The following is a 17,405-nucleotide window of genomic DNA, read 5'->3' as shown; positions in this document are numbered from 1 at the left end:
TGGCGGTCTGCCTCGAGCCATGTCGCTGTTTCGCAGCGCAGACAATTCTCGCAGAGTTCGTTCAGTTGTCTCAGAGTTTACAGGTGAAATTCAGACCGTAGGCGCCTGTCAGTTCGTGGCAGCACCCTTGGTTCTTGATTCAGGGATCTGTGTATATGAACCACGAACTTGCGCCGTTGAAGGTCACCGGATGAATTCTTGATCCCGACCAAGAACCGTCTCCGGCTTGGGTGCTCTCATAAACTATGGCTCAGATCAGATGATTATTTCATCTCCCTCGTATGGTGAGAGCTCCGTAGGTGTACTTGTCTGAGTATCGCCAGTTCGCAGCAATAGACATCGATAGACCGTATGCTGTCCAACGAGCATCCGACAGACTCTGAATCGAGCAGCTGTCTCTACATCCAAACTCCTGCTGCTTGGGCATCCTCATCCCGCTGCCCTTTGCAGGACTCGCACAGTCTCCCCTGATCCCGCATCAGTACTACTTCCTCTGCTATCGCAACCTCCGACCACTCATCTTCTCGAGTTTTCCAACCCCGATACACTTGACTTGGCACCCAGAACACGCTCCCGCTCCCGCTGATAAATCAACGCTGCCGTCAGCTAGCGACAGCCGGTCGGAAGCAAAAGGCTGCTGATCGGCGACTATTTTCGCTTTCGCAGTCGCCGAGGAGCAGAAAAAATCTGCTTACTTCATCAATGACGCAACGTGCGGCTCACGCGCTGCTTAGCCATCGCCTCGGTACACTCGCACTATCGCCGTCTCGCCTCTTCGCCGTCTCCCTTCTGCCCATCCGTCATTATAAATCCCCATCTTCTCCCTCTTTTTTCTCATCAGATAATAAGATAATGGCTCCCATTGTTAAACATTACGATTACCTTGTCATTGGCGGTGGTTCTGGTGGTCTTGCCTCGGCTCGTCGTGCTGCTAGCCGCTATGGCGTCAAGGCTGCGATTATCGAGGGTTCCGGCCGTCTTGGAGGAACTTGTGTCAACGTTGGGTATGTATCAGCTTTGATTCTCTGGTTTGTGACACGGCTTGCTGCTTGGGCAGCTGCAAGGGGGATTTGCCAATTGAGCATCCACCCGTGGTATCAAGAGCTAGAGACTTGCGAAGTTTTTAGTGATTTTTTTTCGGATTTGCTTGCTGACATGTTCATCACTTATAGATGTGTTCCCAAGAAGATCATGTGGCAGGCGGCCGACATCAGAAAGCGTCTTGAAGATGCCAAAAACTACGGCATGGACGTTGGCTCGCTGCCCAAGTTTGACTGGTTCAACTTTGTCGAGAAGCGCGAGGCATACATCCGTCGTCTGAACGGGATCTACGAGCGCAACCTCGTCAAGGACAACGTCGACTACATCTCTGGCTGGGCGCGCTTCACGGGCGATAAGGGCGAGAAGAAGGTCGAGGTCTCGCTGCTCTCTGGTGAGACTGCGTACTACACCGCCGATCACATCCTTGTCGCTACCGGTGGATACGCGTCCGTTCCTACTGACATCCCCGGTGCGAACTACGGTACCACCTCGGACGGCTTCTTCCAGCTCAAGTCGCAGCCGAAGCGCGTGGCCGTTGTTGGTGCCGGATACATTGGCGTTGAGCTTGCCGGTGTCTTCAACGGACTCGGCACCGAGACTCATCTCTTCATCCGTGGAGAGACCGTCTTGCGTCACTTTGATCCCATGGTCCAGGAGGCGATCACCACCCGGTACATCAAGCACGGCGTCAAAGTCCACAAGAAAGCCAAGGCGTTTGAGAAAGTCGTCAAGCTTCCCTCCGGCGCGCTGGAGATCACGGTCGAGGATGAGAGCGGAAAGCAGGTCGTCGAGGTCGACGCGCTTATCTGGGCCATCGGACGCGGTGCAAACACCTCCGGCCTCAATCTCGACATCCCCGGAATCGCGACCAACAAGGTCGGCCAGATCGAGTCTGACGAGCTCCAAAACACAAACATCCCCGGCGTCTACGCGCTCGGAGACGTTATCGGCTGGGTCGAATTGACCCCTGTTGCTATCGCCGCCGGCCGAAGACTTTCGGACCGCTTGTTTGGCGGCCCCCAGTTCAAGGACCGCAAGCTCGACTACACCAACATCCCCACCGTCGTCTTCTCTCACCCCGAGGTCGGAACCATCGGTCTCACCGAGCCCGAGGCTCGCAAGGAGTACGGCGACGACAAGGTCAAGGTGTACAACTCGTCCTTCATCGGCATGTACTACTCCGTCTTTGACAAGCAGGAGGACAAAGAGCAGACGATCTACAAGCTCATCGTTGCCGGTGAGGACGAGAAGGTTGTGGGTATGCACATCGTCGGTGACGCTTCTGCTGAGATTTTGCAGGGATTCGGCGTCGCGATCAAGATGGGCGCTACTAAGGCCGACTTTGACAACTGCGTTGCCATTCATCCCACTAGCGCCGAGGAGCTCGTTACCTTGGTTTAAATAATGAAGTTAGAGGAAGTTGGATAGGATATGATATGTTTTTGACAGGATCTACGTTGAAGAGAGATTTAGTACGAAGGTAGAGACGGGAGAGAGGAGTTGTAAGCTTATAATCTCTCACAGTCTAGTAATGCAGACGTTATGAAAGAAATGGAGTCCTCTAAGGATAAGCCACTAAAAGAAATGGAAAATTGGTCGTACATCATTATATTTATCAGCTCTCAAGCCCCTGTTACTCCCTAAAGATAAAAAAGAAAACGTAATCACATATACATTTCGACATTGCAAGATGATCAATCGACCCCGAAAGCAAACAAAGAGCACCATGCCCGTCTCTCTTTTCATCCAGCAAAGGTACACCATTATATCAGAATGCGGAAGATATACGAATTCCAGAGTGAAAAGGGAAAGACGGGGCAGTAAAGAAAGTAGTGTGCATACTAGATCAACCTGATCTGACGCTCGCACTTTATCATCTTACTACTTGACACTATCGCTTCCTTGCTAAAGCAGTCGACACCCCACGAAAACGAAGGACGGAAACCTCTCCGCCGGAAGAAACCATCTACATATCAGGCTTTTTGCCCTCCTTTTTTAGCCTCCGCTACATCACAAGCAAAAGTCAGCCCTCCACTCACCCAATCAACTACCAGACATCATTTTAAAAAAGAGGGAAACAAAAAACATACCTTCAGCCTGCTTCTTGCGCATGATAGCAGCCTGCTCCTCAAGTCTCTTCCGGGGATCTCCCTCGAGTTTCTTCTTCGTGCCCGCAGCTTTCTTAGCCGCTTTCGCGCGGTCGTTTTCTCGCTGGTTACCACGCGTCATGTTTCCGTTATATTATCACAAGGAAGATATGAAAAAAAAAGAGGTTCAAGATCTTAAATTCTCGAACGTGAAGACACAAAAGTTAGCAAACTCTGTAGACCTGAAAACGAATGCCTAGTCGCTAGTCCTTCTTTTCTGGATTTTTTTTTTTTGTCGCAGAGCCGAGCTCGTATGCTTGAAAGAAGTGCTTGCTCGAGGAAGGAAAAGAGATAAGTTAACTGAAATAATCGGATCTCGAACCTACTACGGCTGTCAGTTTAAGGTTTTGATGCTCTGAAGCTTGGGAGAGGGGAACCTTAAAGGGCGCTCTAAAGCCGACAACCAGAGCCGTTTTCCGGATTTTATAATGGGATTGGAATTGATTGATATGTAAATTAGAAGCTATATTTTGTTCATGACATGCACACCATTCATCGATATGAAAACAGTAAAAAAAAGTTGTTAGAACGCCTAGGTTCACTCCGCACATAATATCTACACTACACTAGCAACATCTTCCCCCAGTCCCAGCCATGTCGGCGGTTCATTCTCCGGCAACTCATCCACCCACTTGACAAACCCATCTACTCCTCCTCCCTCCGGCAACCGCAGCGCAGTCGCCGCCCGACCTGCTGTGATATCAAAGTCGATCTCGAATGCTTGCGCGGTGAATACTTCGCTCGCAAGTTTCTCAAGACTGCACAGATCATCTTCGTCGTCGACTTTGCCGCCGTACACGGTATCGACTAAGATCCGCAGGATCGTCGTCCACGGAATCTTCTCTGGCGCGACGTTCGATCGGCTCTCGTCGCCTGCTGCGGCAGAGACCCATCTGTCGACCACCAATCGAGCAAACTCAAAGTCGGCATCGCTGAACTCGTAAGCTTTCTTCCATCCGACAATACCGTATCGCAGTCGCTCCTGTACAACGCCATGGAACCACGCCAGCAGGAAGTATACCCGCACACGCTCAACAGGTGGCTTTAAAAGTTCTGTTTTAGGGATACCGCCAAACGTGTCATTCATGCTCGCACGTAAACCTGGTGGAGGCTCACACATGATAATGTAGGACGCGCGAAGCAAGCTTACAGGGGCTTTGCTCGTCGTCATCTCCATCGTCAGAAACAACCTGAACGAAGACTCAAGCCGAAGGAGTCCGATTCTCTTCTCAAGCAAGCTCACCCATTCTGGCGCAAGGTGTACGTTCTTGAGAAGAACCCACGAGCCTCGTTGGGCTGCTTCGGCGATCGCTCGCTCAGCTGAAGCTATACTTTCATCTGATCCCATCGCAATTGAGACGCATCTGTTACTGCTAGAGCGCACCAGACTATCTATTCTGTGGCTGGCGTCATACCCAGGACGAGAGCACAGAATGACTGGGGTATCACTCGACGCTTCTCGGGACACGATCGTAGACAGATTATCAGCCGTAGCAGATAAAAAGTCGGGGCCGAGGAATCTCGAGACGAATGCGGCTGCTGTCTGCGTGTACTTTTCGGATCTGACGAGCTTCATCAACAGGATTCTGCAAAGGTCCTCATCGATATCTATAGAATAATTAGCGTCAAGTCACAAACTGCATCAAAGAGCCCAACTCACCATTTTCCTCATCCGCAGGACTCTTGTTCAGGAAACTCATCAGAGAGTCTTGATCAGCGATTGCATACTGCTCGAATACTCGAGATCCGCTTATATGCTCCAGTAGCTGCGGTATCTCATAGCTTTCCGCTGCCAAGTCGACAAGCTGCTCTTCTTTATTGAACAGAGATTCAATAAACGAAATATCACAGCTGTTTGCGTTGGCGTAGGCAAAAAACACCGCCAGCGTCAAAGTATCTTTGTGCAGCAGTCCCTGGGAAGTCCTCTTGAAAGATTCCCTGTACAGATCGACAACGATCTGCTTCAAAGTCGCTGCCAAATCAGGCACATCCTTGATGTTTTCCACAGCGCTGAGGACGTGGTAAAAACCGTTCTGGAAGAACTGCAAGGAGAACTGATAGTACTGGTTGAGATTCTGAAGCAGCTCTTGAATAGCGTAAATCGTACTGCTTGCTGCTGCAATCGGTTGATACTGCTCGGCAATCTCTGCGATCTTCGTCATAACTCCTTCGGTCTCCGTCATCTTCTCAGCAATGTCTGCGGACTGCACCTTGAGATTCTCCAGCGTGTTGATAACATTATCGTCATCCAGAATATTTCCCTTTGACTCGTTCAGCGCCTTCAGCAAACTCTGCTCCAGCTGACGCAAGTGCACTTTAAAGTCGCGACGAAGTTTGACCAAGTTGTTCTGTCTGCGATCGACCTCCGGCCTCAGCACCTTCAACGAGTCGTTCAAAGACTGCGCTTGCAGATTGCTCCTCGTGACTGTGAAGTTGACGAGCGTTGTTCGGCTGCATATGTCTGGCGAAAACACTGCCGATGAGTCGCGCGAGCACAAAAACAGATTGAAATTTGGCGAAAAGTCAATCTCTTGCCGGCCTAGCTGGATCAGGATCCGACCTCCCACTCGCTGATACTCCTTCTTCAGCACCTGGTTCAAAATCGGATCAAAATGCTCAGCGTCATTAACGAGGAGAGCATTTCCAAACCTCAGTGCACTCTCCAGTTGTTTGACAAATGCATCGTCCAAGAAGCTTGCGACAACTAATCCTGGATTCTGGCTGCGAAGGAAATCAACGACGCGGCCTGTCGGATCAATTATCAGCGGATATCTGCTCGACCGCTCAATCATCAATGCATTCTCTTCGTATAGCTCACCACCGGGTAGCGAATTGTTGTGCCAGTCATTCTTTTTTGTCATTGGACACATATAATCCACAACCGGATTAAAATCCTTCAACAGAATATCTGAATGTCTCAGGAACAACTGCCAATCTTGCTGCATTTGCTGGCGGTATTTCTGATCAAAGAAACCGCCGTAAACAATCAGCGCAGCCGCCAACAGCGCGTCGCCCGAAAGTGTTTTGGTCTGTTCCTCAAACGACAAACTCTCCATCCTCCAACGTTCTCTCTCAGACGCCAGACTGCTCAGCAGCTTTATGCTTCGATTCACCTTATTTTCAACTTTTGTCATCTCACTCTTGATTTCCTGCACTTCACTGATCAACACCGCATACTCTTCCTTGTATTTTTCAATACTCGTCTCCAGCTCCTGGACAACAGTAGCCATCTCCGCAAGTTGCTCCTTCGTCTTCTCCGCGCTAACTGTAAGCTCAGCAACTTCTTCACGCAAAGGTCCTATTCTCTCCAGAATGAATGAATAATTCACTTGCGCCTCAAGCCATACAGTCAACGGTCCACAAGCTTTACTAGCACGGTTGACCGTCTCAAAGTTGAAATTCGGACGACTCAAATACTCAGCCTGAATCTTGTTGCGCAAAGATTTAGTCATTTGACGGTCAGTATCGTAGTTTATGATACTTGAAATGAAGTCGTCCCGGCGAATGATTGATTGAACCGATCGCCAATTGTCAACTTTGTGACCAAGCAGAATGCAAACAGCCTCCATCGCCATCTTCACTGCCTCGGGAGGGTTGGCCATTGATCGCACTTCAGTCAAATGCTGTTTCTTGATATTGCTGACACTCTGCTGAGCCTCAACAACCATCGGTTCAGCTTGAGCAAGGTCCTCGAGTACAATAGCCTGGCGAGACGCCACTTCCTTCTCTTGGGTTTCCAGCTCAATCTGGATTTTCAAAGATTCGGCTTGCCTCAGCTCGGCTTCCTTCTGATCAGACACCATCTGCTGAAGCTTGTCGTTGGCCTGTGTGCTTTTAATTTGAAGCTGCTCACGTTTCTCGGCCAGACCGGTCCGAAGATGTCGGACTTTTTCAACAGTATCCTGCAGTTTCTCTAGACCAACATTCAGATGACGCTGCTGCTCTTCGACCTCTTCGCGCTTCTCGTTAATGATTCGACCAAACTGAGTAACAAACTCAAGGAATTGACGAGGCGTAGCATAGTTGACTTTACGCTGCTGCACAAATATCCTGTCGTTATGAGACTTGACCGTCATGTGGAACTGAATCATAGCGTTGAGAATTGCCTGCTTGTAAGTGGGAGGCATCGGAAGCCCGCGGTAAGCAACTTGCAGATCGTTCGGTGCCGAGTAGTCCTGTCGATCAATATCTAGATTCTGTACAAGCTCAGACGACACTTGATAGAGAGCTGAATCAGACCAGTCACCCATCCAATTCAAAACACATCTGTTGAATAGCGCAGGGGAAGACGCAGTATGTGAAGAAAGTCCTTCCTTGGGTGGGTTCATGGTGAACACGACATGCAGGTTCCGAATAATCTGGCCGCGGAACCAACTATAGAGCTCTTCAGGAGAGCTAAGCATCAAGCCTTGCTGCCTTGACCCTTCGCGGCATGCAGACAACAGATTCGTATACTCGTCACCCTCAAATAGTCCAGGAATCTCGGCGTTGGCCAAAAGGGTATTCATACGCTCAAGGAACGCAGTTTGGAGGACATTAGATTCATCAAGTATGAAGCAAATCTTCTGTCCTTTACATCCACTGTTTCGCAGAACCGTCCTTAGATCCTCGTCAAAGTCATCGGCATTATATTTTTTGTGCGCATTGATTTGAAAAACGCGGAGGCCGTTCATCCACGCAACAAAACGAGTCAGAGTATTCTATGAAAAAATCAGTCAGCTATATCATAACCTCAAGCCAGACAGTTGCTCTGCTTACCTTGCCACTTCCACTTAATCCAATCAAAATCAAGTGACCTTGGGGCTGTCTGAAAACTCTGTCAATCCGAAGGATATGATCAAGAGCATCGTCATAAAGCACCAAGGGAACGTCCAGTTCCTCTTCGCAGAATGTCTGCAATCGAGCATTCGTATACTCTCGCAGATCATTCAAGGACACGGGCTCATACTTGTTGGATAGCCAGTTAGAGAAAAGAATTGGCCCGCCTAGAGCAGCGTGCCGGTCGATATTCAAAAAGTGTGTCTCCGCCACCTCTGCTATCGCATCGTCCATCCAAAGCCGCTCTTGTTCCGTCACAAGACGATCGCAAAACAATCGAATTGCCTCATGCGCCCATATGCGCACTAATCCCTCAAGATTGAGGCCATCCAGTTGCTGGACAGCTTCGTGTATTCCTTTCATCCATCGGGTGAGTTCGCGAGGACTGTAAACATAGTGGCTCTGCTCTCGTGCAGTGAAGCGACTCTGAGCTTTTGTGTACAGATCCACCATAGCAGATGTCAAAGTAGTGCCATATCCACGAAGAGGAGGCATACTCTTCAAGACAGCAGCAATGAAGGTTCCGTATATCTGGTTGAGAGAAACCTCACCCGGATAGTCGATCATTACCAACGATGTATGATTCAAAAATCGGTAACCCAGCGGAGTCCGGCCAGCGTCTGTCGGGGGGTTGCAAGCTCCCACGAACTGAACCCTTTCGAGTGAAATCCAAGATCTGTCAGACGTTCTCCAAAAACCATTCTGCTCAAAGAGCTGACGCATAAATGATATTGTCCGCTGCGTTCCATAGGTATCAGGCGCAGGAAGATTGATCTCGTCACAAAACACAACAAGCCGTCGCCCAATCTGCGTGGGAGCGAGGATAAATCCGCTCGGAAGCTTCTTGTATTCACAATATTGCTCCAGTGTCTTGATGATCAGCTCAGGAGTTGTGGAGCTGGAAAAGTTGAGCGCAGCCGTGTCCACATTAGCAAACGTTCGCAGAGTATTGAATAAGCTCATCGTCTTTCCAGAGCCTGGCGGTCCACAGAGAATCATTGGACGTTGCTGCTGGAGGCAAGCATGTAGTAGGGATTCATGACGCAGAGTATCGATAGTGGGAATAACAATATCAGTCTCAGTAACCATATGTGGATCAAGATCCATCTGGGGAACCGACGACAGCCATGGTACCCAGTTAGCCAGCGGTAACGATGTGTCGTAGTCTATGATAGATCCACCAGCAGGCAGTTCCAGACTGGTAAAGATGTCAAGCTGAGTAACAAACACTCCATACTGCTCACGCTCCTGCAGAGGACAGTCACCAGCAAAACTCCAAATGGTATTCAATAGCAACTTCTGCAGTAAGTACGTCTCTCGCTGATTGTCACCAAGAGGGAAATCAGGGTGCCTCGAATCGTACTCCACTATCTGATACACAGCCGCAGTAGTCAGAGAAAGAAGCGTTTGGAGCGCCCTGGTGGTACTGAACTCCATGATATGGCTGTACTTAAAAACTTCGGCTAGACTGTCGTTGAGCCATGATCCTCGATTGACGAGAAGCAACTCGACGTAATTAACAATCTGATTTAGCAGCTTATCATTATCAGCAAGGGAAGTGAAGTCAACACTGTCTGAATCATCGGGTGAGAGCTTTCGAAGTCGGTGGATGTAAGCTCTTGCCATCATACTTGTGGACACTGTATCAGCTCCCAGCCATACCATACCACATCGGCTGACCGTTGCAAGAGTGGCGTGCCGCAGATTCTCCACCTCAAACAGGATTCTGATGTTCGGCAGTAATGCAAGTCGTTCACCATTAGGCAGAGTAAGAATCCGATTGTCGTCAAGTACACTAATTCGAAAAGTCAGTCTCATATACCTAAACTCATCAAAGTCGGTCTAGTCTTACCTGTTCAAGTTCTCTACCCATTCTGGATCGACGTCCCCATCAAAAACAATCCAATGTCTCTTCGTGCTCTCACCCCTTAAATTGTCGTTTATCTTCCGCAAAATGCTAGTAAACAGTCCATCTGTCCATTCCCGGGTGGTACTATCGAGACTACCGTACAGCTTTTCCTTCGACATCACCTTCGCATCAATGATGTAGAAGGCGCTGTCCATGCCAGTAGTAGCCTGCATCGCACGTAGGAGAGTTTTCCATATAGCAGATTTTCCAGAGCCAGAGTTTCCAACAAGCATAATCCCATGATGGATATTTTGGATCTGGTACAGCTGCAAAGCTTTAACCAGCCACGCGTCGCTCACGACAAGACCATCCTCAACTGCTAGCTTCACAATCTGCTCCTGAATCTCTTGCAGCACCTCCGGTTTATATTCAACTCCTGGGAATACTTCTTGCTCGATCCTATTAATGACCGTTAGTATATGCAGCAGATATCAGCGAGAAGAAGAGCAATTTACCTTGTCAGTTCAAGCGCGTCGTCCTCCAATAACTTGGGAGCAATGGTCTCATGTATGCTCTGTATAATGACCTCACTCTCCGTAGTGCTATCTGTCTCTCCATCAAGAAGAGCCTGGCGTCGCTTCAGCTCACCAGAGGAGGCAAGAACGCTCTTCAGCGCTCGCAGCCCAAAATCATAATGAGGTTGCTTCGTGAGACGCTTTGCAAGAAGATTGAAAAACGGTACAATCTTAACAGCAAGATCCTTCGCTTCCACAAAGCCTTGAGTGTACAAAACAACCTCGGTGATAAGCTCTTTGTCTGGTCGAGACATTGAGACACTGCGGAACAGCTTCTTGAGGTTGTCAGGCAGGTTGGAGCGCCCAGAATATCCCGGATTCATAGTGATGAAGATACCTATCAGAGAAATAGACTGTCAGTAAGATGTTGCAGCTCTTGGGGGCAAAATGAGGTTATAGTACCTGTGTCTTGATTGATCACGAATTCTTTCCCCAATATCTCAACTGTATCTTGCTGGCTGGACTTCGCCTTCTGCAGTCCTAGCTGGATAGCTTGTATCTGTGACGATATAGCACTAAGAATCCTTTCCTCCAATCTATTAAACTCATCGAAACATCCCCAGGCACCAACTTGGCAGATGCCGAGGAAAATTCGTCCCATAGCCTCAAAATTGAAAGTGTCGTCGCAATTGAAAACAAGCACGAATCGACCAAGTTGTGAGCCGAGTGCCTTCACGGTTTCCGTCTTACCAGTACCTGCTGGTCCAAAAGGCGAGCCACCAAAATTCTGCTCCAGGGCTCCCATTAAAGCCAAAAAGCACTTATCTGTAAGAGGTGTCTGAACAAGCCTATCTCCTACGCCGAGATATTCAAAGCCATATTCAAACTGTGCAGAGCCCATATGAACAGTCACCCGTTTCTTCACATCCTCTTGCTCCTCAGAGTATCTGAATGTCATGGTTGCAAGCCAAGCATAGTCACTCTTAGACTTTGCGCCCTCGGAAACCAACTTCTCAACAACGTTGCGCTGATGGACGAGTTCAGTGATAAGACCCTCACACTTTTTCCGGTCAATGCGGTCCAGTTCTTGCAGTACGATGCCTGCCAGCAACTCCAGCAAAAGATTTTCGTGATCGCCAATCTCAGATAAGCCTCCTCCAGACAACAAGCAATTATCCACCTCTGAAGTCCATACAATTTGTGAAGCAAGAATGACAACCTGAGCAGGATATCTCTGCACCCAAGAAGTGAACTGCTCAGCAGTTAGTGTACTTAGCCTGAACACGGCTCGAAAATCTTCGATTGCATCTACAAGCAAAGTTGCCAGTGTCTCGCGCATTGCTTCCTCCAGTGAGCGTAACCACTCATTGACCTTGGGATTTTTAATCAGAGATATCGGCTCTTTCAGCATGACAGTCTCACCCTCTTTAGATGAAAAGCCAGAGATCGTGGAATTCTGGCTATCGACGACCAAGTCCGAGATACCCGCAAACATCTTCTTGAAATGCTTCTGGATACGGACTGTGTCCTTCGAGTTACCGATAATTTCCAATAAATCTTCATCACCGACAAAGTAGTAACGCGGAAAAAGCATCCGCTCGCGCTCAAGGTACTCCCCAAGGGCCTTCTGTACGCGAGTCAGCATATCAGCGAGACGGCTTAATGAGGTCGAAGTTCCAGGGATATTCAGCACGTGAAGAACGTTTGGGTTCTTCGACACTTTCCGCATCAAGGCAAAGAACTCCGAGTTGACATTTTGAAATCTGGATGACTCGACAGGAAGCAAATTCTTGATCTCGGCATTGTCACTGAAGACACCTTCAAGATAAACCCATTTGCGCTGAACCTCGATCCAGCTATCAAACAGAAGGTTGATGCGACTCAGCTTTTCTTCCCATGCCAGCGCCTCTTCTTCAAACTGCTTGAAATATGGCGAATGATGCATAGCAGCAAGTGAGTTCATATGATCGGTGCATTGGTCAAAAAGCGCATCCCAGCCACGAATCAGCCGGCACTTGTCCTGATAATTGGCTAAATCTAGATCGTAGCTTGACCAAACGTCGCGAATCTATACGAGTGTTAGAACGAAGTGGATACCTTCCTGCTAGTATAGTAAAGCGCACCTGTTTTAAAAAGTCCTCAAGAGCGGCTTCACCCCTTGCTTGAGTGAGTATATCACGAATGAGATTTTCATTTTTCGTCAAATTCAAATCCCAAACATCTCCTAGAGTCAACGATCCGAGGGCCAAAGTCTCTTTGGGTGCCAAAGTGCGGTAAAGATGCTCCCAGTGCCGTACTTTCATGACCTCCGATTTCAAATCGATCAAAATTGAACTGCCCTTGAGATACTGCCGCAAAACACCCTGGACATACTCAAACGAAGCGTACTGGCGCATGCGACTGGGCATTTCCTTCGTGGTAGCGATTAGTTCCTCAATAGTCGTTTTCACTCGTCGACCGACAACACTCAGCCAAGGGGTATCGCGCAATTCATTCAAGGACGCCCATACGGAGCTCAACGCGGACCAGACAGTTTTGAAGTCCTGTACTTCTTGAAGCGACGACTCTATGGTGTCGAGAGCGCGAAGATCGAGTTCAAGAGCATCATTGGCGCGCAATATCAAGTCTTGCTCAGCTTTCAGTGCAGTGATCCGCCGGTCAAATTTCTCTAAGCTCGCAAAGGCCACATCAGGAGAAATATTTCCAGCAACGGGCTTCTCTGAATTCCACTCAGACACAGTGCGTGCCACTTGATCATTCAGGAGTTTATGCTCAGACGTCACCTTCGACCGTAGAGAATCTATGAATTAAGTTTGAGTTAGTCGAGAAATTACCCCTGAGTTAACAGTGCACGTGAACGGAACTTACCGATGTTCTCCATCACTGTCCTGTCCTTCACCGATAAAATCTCGCTGACAGCGGCCATCTCTCCGCTGATTTGCTCGACAAAGATCCAGTCAAAAGGGAATCTGAATCTGTTCTTTTGAAGAGCCATCTGACCCATCCGGTATTTCTTGTGGCTCTCCGCCCATTCCCCACTCTTCGCCTTAGCGCGCTGCACAATAGTCACAAACGCGATGGCTCTCTTCGTTGATAACATGTCCAGTGTTTGAATTTCAAGCTCCCTGCGCGTGTCATCAAGATCCTTATGAGTCCTTTCAATATCGCTTTGCAGTATCTCCGCAAATCTCATCAGAATATCGTGCTGCCAGCCATCATATTTAGCATTAATTCTCGACTGAACTTGTTCATAGTCGACAATTATATTGCCAAAATCGTAGGATGAAACGGCTGTGTCGAAGGTTGACCGGACTTTCCTGATATCTTGAAGAACATCAATCCACTTAGTCAAGTCGTCGCCTAGCATTCTAAAGACACTCTCCGGCTGTAGGTTCCACAGAGACTGAAATTGGTACCATTTCGCCGTATAGGTGCTAACATCAGCCAGCTTTTCTTCAATCGCGTTATAGACCGGTTCAATATCCGCAGCTGCTAATGTAGGCAGATCGCTAAACGTGAGAGGCTCGGTTTCTGGCTTCCCGAATGTCATATTCTGGTCCAACGTGAGTTCATAGCGGGCCGAGTCAATCCTCTTCAACTGACATAGTGTAACGAGGCATGCTTGGAAATCACCAAACCATATCGCCCTGGCATGTTCGAGGGGTGGCTGTAAAGCAATCGCTTGGTCTTTGATGACTATCTCAATTGTAATCACACGATCAGACTCAGTACTTTTGTGGTCCCCATGAAAGTGGGCGATCCATTGAGAGATAGCCTCCCGAAGCCGAGCAAGAAGGATGGAGTAAATCTCTGTGTTGAGCTGATCGACCCAAAATGTCAAATTGGCGAAACTCTCGAGATTGAGCTTGTCGATAGCACTCTGAATGTTTTCAATCAAAGCAGTAAAGTCAGTCGCCGAGTATGCGCAGTCACGAAGAGCCTGCAGGTTCTCTCCGATCGAATTCACAGCCGCAGAAAGAAGAAACGCCTTTCGCTCAAGAACTGATATTGAGTTGGTGAGATTTCTAGCAAACTGAATTTGAGGACTCTCGTGTACCACCGACGTAGAGTCATCACCAGCAACATATGACGGTACCACGCCAACGTCGTAAGCGTGAGCAAACAATTGCCAATCCAGTTTCTTGCCTGTGAGAATAAGGCTTTGGACGGCGTTTTGATACTCATTCATCAGCGCAGACGCGGCGCCAAGCTCTTCGATAATCAGTGTCACATCTGAAAATATGCGCAATGAGTTGGTCATACTCATGGCATGAGGATATACTCTTTTCGCATCTTTCGATACACTGTTGATCGCATGAGGAATTTGGAACTTCAGGTATGTCAGATTGCGCACTTCTTTGAAAAGAGCGATGATCTGCGGATCAAAATTTGTGGTGATCTCTAGGCGCGTAGTACCAGTTGATCGAGATCTTGTGATGCTAAATAGTCTTCCTTTGACTGCAATATGGCGCTCCGTGACATCGCGCAGCCACGCATCAAATATTCCTTTCGCATCCAGCTTCTTCCTGAATGTGTTGCTCTCGTTCTGCAGTTTTTCACCTTCCGCATAGAGGCCCCAGCCGCTACCCAAAACATCCTCCACTCGTTTCATATAAAGGTTCAGCTGTCGCTCAATCTGGCGAACCCAGATAATTGCTCCTGCGACAGGAGGGATATCACGAAGCTTTGCCATCTGATAATTTCCGGAATTTGGGTACTGCGCAATAAACCTGTCATGAAGGGCTTCAATGTCGGATTTGACACTGTCAATCAGCTGCGTCTGATACTCCTGAACTGCTGCACGAATTTTATTGCGAATGAAGAGTGCATTGAAGCGCGAAAACACAATAAACATCTCGTTTGCGGTCTTTGCGTTCGCAAGATGGTCTCGTAGCTTGATGATGATCGAGTCTTCAATTCGTGAGGTGCGCTCATTGTATGCTGATTCGGCCGACGCCCAGATATCAGATCCTTCCGGAGAGACGTCCAAGACGTCAACGTCCCGAAGTGCGGAATACGCTTCAACCAAATCCTGCACAACGTCATCGGTATCCTCGCTGGATCCCTCTTTGGATCCACCCAAAACCGTGGCCACGGTTGACTGAAGCTTCTCGTGGGCCTGACGGAACGACTTTAGGTACTGAAGTCGCTCCTGCGTAGCATTGTGACGTGCTGTGATACGAATTGGAATGAATTTCTCAAGACGCTTGCGCGTGACCTCTCGCGCAACGTTGGTGAACTCTTTGATCTGATAGTCCCATGCCGCAAACACATCTTCAGCAACTGATACGATCTTCTGGAAGTCTGGATATTCAAGATGCATAAGTCTCCTACCACTTAACAGTGCGTGGAAGCGGGCATCCAAATCTCCAGAAATTGCTTCAACTAAATGCAGCGCTCTATGGATTGGGTACGGTGAAATCTTGATCCGCCTGTTCAGATGGTTGAAAACGTGAACAACCGCCTCTTTCAGTTTCTGCAAAGTTGAAGCAGATAAAAGCTCGTCAATGGGAAACTCGTGCATCAGCAGATTATACTTCTTTACCAGTTCCAAAGATTCCTTCAGCCCAGTGTCTGCTAGAAAACTTGTTGTGACAATGAACCGCTTTCCATGCTTCAGAACTTCCATAGTAAGCGTCACACCATCCATCTGTAACTGGCGATCAATATCCTCAAGTACTGACTCCAGCGAGATCCAAAAGTTGATCTCCTGGGTTGCGGATCCAATAGAGGGGTCGCGTGTCAACTTGGTAATGGACTGAATTGACTTAATCCAAGAGTTGACGTTTGCTTGCACTTGATTCAGAAACTTGGCATCATTTAACAGCTCTGGCGAAAAGAAATCAAGAGTAGGCGTGGTATCTAGCTTGGTAGCCTAGTTGAGAACGTTAGCAGGCATGAACCTCTTCACACGATCGATCATACATACCTTGTCCAGAACTTGTTGAATCGCAGGATGGAAAGTGAGCGTCAGCTGAGGAATCTCGATATTCTGCTGCAGATGAAGTAAAGACAGCTCAAGTTCTGTGAGTCTTTTCTTGGTCGCCGGAATGCCTTATAATAGATGGTTAGTCTGCGGTGTTGTACTGTTGCACTATATATTCCAATGTTCGCATACCAGTTTTGGCGTCCGCAGCTCTCGCTTCATTCTCATTGGTACCAAGAATCGACCCTTTACCTCTCGTAAAAGCATCAAAGAAAGGCACAAGAGCGAGATGTACTAGTGAGTAAAGGACATCGTATGGCGTTCCTGCGGTACCAGAGATTTGCATTTCGTCGTTCGCTTTCTGCTTCAACGCCGCTTCGGAGAGAACGTTCGGCAGATTGACAACCTGCAGCTGAGACTCCATAGAAATTGACACGTCAAGCTGGGACGCCCGTTTTATCACTGCAATCAGCGAGATGGTGTCCTTCGTCGGAGAAATCATCGGACTCAGAGTGTACGTATATTCGAGGTCTGTCACGCGCATGTTAGTATCGATGTAAAGAAATAAACAAAGGAAAGTCAAGATCGCTGACCACTGATATCATCTTCAACTCGACTCTTCTCAACAAACAGTACCGCAATATTCACGTCCCCTGCAAAAGTTGCAAGCTGCGTGACAGCATTACTTGTATCGGAGAAGATTGTCCTATCTAGATCACTAGTCGCTGCGCCTAAAAGTACCTGGCATACATTGCGAAAGTACGAGATTAGTATATCTGTATCATAACTGAGGTTAGTATCCGTGTTGCCGTTCTTGGACGGTCGCGTCGGAGTCAGGGCAGTGGATTCCATCGGCTCCATCTTCTGAGATCATAACATCAATTAGCATTCGGCCTGAACAGCGATACAGGCACGCAGAACGGTACAAACCCTCGGAAAGCTCAAAGTGTGATTTTAAAACAAAGATCCTCAAACAAACATATCAACGCAGACTAATATTCTTCGAATGTATAGTTGGTAAGAATGTTGAAGTGTTTGGAGGTGCAACCTATGTTTGGCCAAATGAGTGAGAACAGCGTAGCGAGCGCGACAACGCGACGCGAAGGGAG

At 48.3% G+C, this 17,405-nt stretch overlaps 3 protein-coding genes across 3 annotated transcripts; 1 reads left to right on the top strand and 2 right to left on the bottom strand.

Annotated features, from left to right (window-relative positions):
- Nucleotides 1–772: 772 nt before the first annotated feature.
- On the top strand, nucleotides 773–2,643 carry BZA70DRAFT_275057 (uncharacterized protein). The gene is made up of 2 exons (XM_064912082.1): nucleotides 773–1,004; nucleotides 1,173–2,643. The coding sequence occupies exons 1-2, from the start codon at nucleotides 853–855 to the stop codon at nucleotides 2,440–2,442; spliced, it is 1,422 nt and encodes a 473-aa protein (XP_064769813.1). The 5' UTR covers nucleotides 773–852; the 3' UTR covers nucleotides 2,443–2,643.
- Nucleotides 2,632–3,540, bottom strand: BZA70DRAFT_275053 (uncharacterized protein). Its single transcript, XM_064912081.1, has 2 exons — nucleotides 3,132–3,540; nucleotides 2,632–3,046 (listed from the first exon to the last, which is right to left on the bottom strand). The coding sequence occupies exons 1-2, from the start codon at nucleotides 3,268–3,270 to the stop codon at nucleotides 3,015–3,017; spliced, it is 171 nt and encodes a 56-aa protein (XP_064769812.1). The 5' UTR covers nucleotides 3,271–3,540; the 3' UTR covers nucleotides 2,632–3,014.
- BZA70DRAFT_114253 (dynein heavy chain, N-terminal region 1-domain-containing protein) lies at nucleotides 3,536–17,376 on the bottom strand. The gene is made up of 12 exons (XM_064909442.1): nucleotides 17,227–17,376; nucleotides 16,890–17,160; nucleotides 16,489–16,827; nucleotides 16,300–16,424; nucleotides 13,239–16,245; nucleotides 12,494–13,170; nucleotides 10,833–12,438; nucleotides 10,371–10,767; nucleotides 9,859–10,314; nucleotides 7,947–9,801; nucleotides 4,849–7,888; nucleotides 3,536–4,796 (listed from the first exon to the last, which is right to left on the bottom strand). The coding sequence occupies exons 2-12, from the start codon at nucleotides 17,155–17,157 to the stop codon at nucleotides 3,745–3,747; spliced, it is 12,822 nt and encodes a 4,273-aa protein (XP_064769811.1). The 5' UTR covers nucleotides 17,158–17,160; nucleotides 17,227–17,376; the 3' UTR covers nucleotides 3,536–3,744.
- Nucleotides 17,377–17,405: the final 29 nt, after the last annotated feature.

The sequence above is a fragment of the Myxozyma melibiosi genome (assembly GCF_037950935.1).
Source record: "Myxozyma melibiosi strain Phaff 52-87 chromosome Unknown BZA70scaffold_2, whole genome shotgun sequence".
Lineage (NCBI taxonomy): Eukaryota > Fungi > Ascomycota > Lipomycetes > Lipomycetales > Lipomycetaceae > Myxozyma > Myxozyma melibiosi.
The sequence above is the reverse complement of the archived record's forward strand: the minus strand, read 5'-3'. Positions and strand labels throughout refer to the sequence as shown.

Bases quoted from the DNA above. Each gene is read 5' to 3' on its own strand.
- BZA70DRAFT_275057 (XM_064912082.1), top strand. From the start codon at position 853: ATGGCTCCCATTGTTAAACATTACGATTACCTTGTCATTGGCGGTGGT. The intron at 1,005-1,172 runs GTATGTATCAGC...CATCACTTATAG, and splicing joins GGAACTTGTGTCAACGTTGG to ATGTGTTCCCAAGAAGATCA.
- BZA70DRAFT_275053 (XM_064912081.1), bottom strand. From the start codon at position 3,270: ATGACGCGTGGTAACCAGCGAGAAAACGACCGCGCGAAAGCGGCTAAG. The intron at 3,047-3,131 runs GTATGTTTTTTG...CTTGTGATGTAG, and splicing joins GCGCAAGAAGCAGGCTGAAG to CGGAGGCTAAAAAAGGAGGG.
- BZA70DRAFT_114253 (XM_064909442.1), bottom strand. From the start codon at position 17,157: ATGGAGCCGATGGAATCCACTGCCCTGACTCCGACGCGACCGTCCAAG. The intron at 16,425-16,488 runs GTATGCGAACAT...ATCTATTATAAG, and splicing joins AGCTGCGGACGCCAAAACTG to GCATTCCGGCGACCAAGAAA. The intron at 13,171-13,238 runs GTAAGTTCCGTT...CTTAATTCATAG, and splicing joins GACAGTGATGGAGAACATCG to ATTCTCTACGGTCGAAGGTG.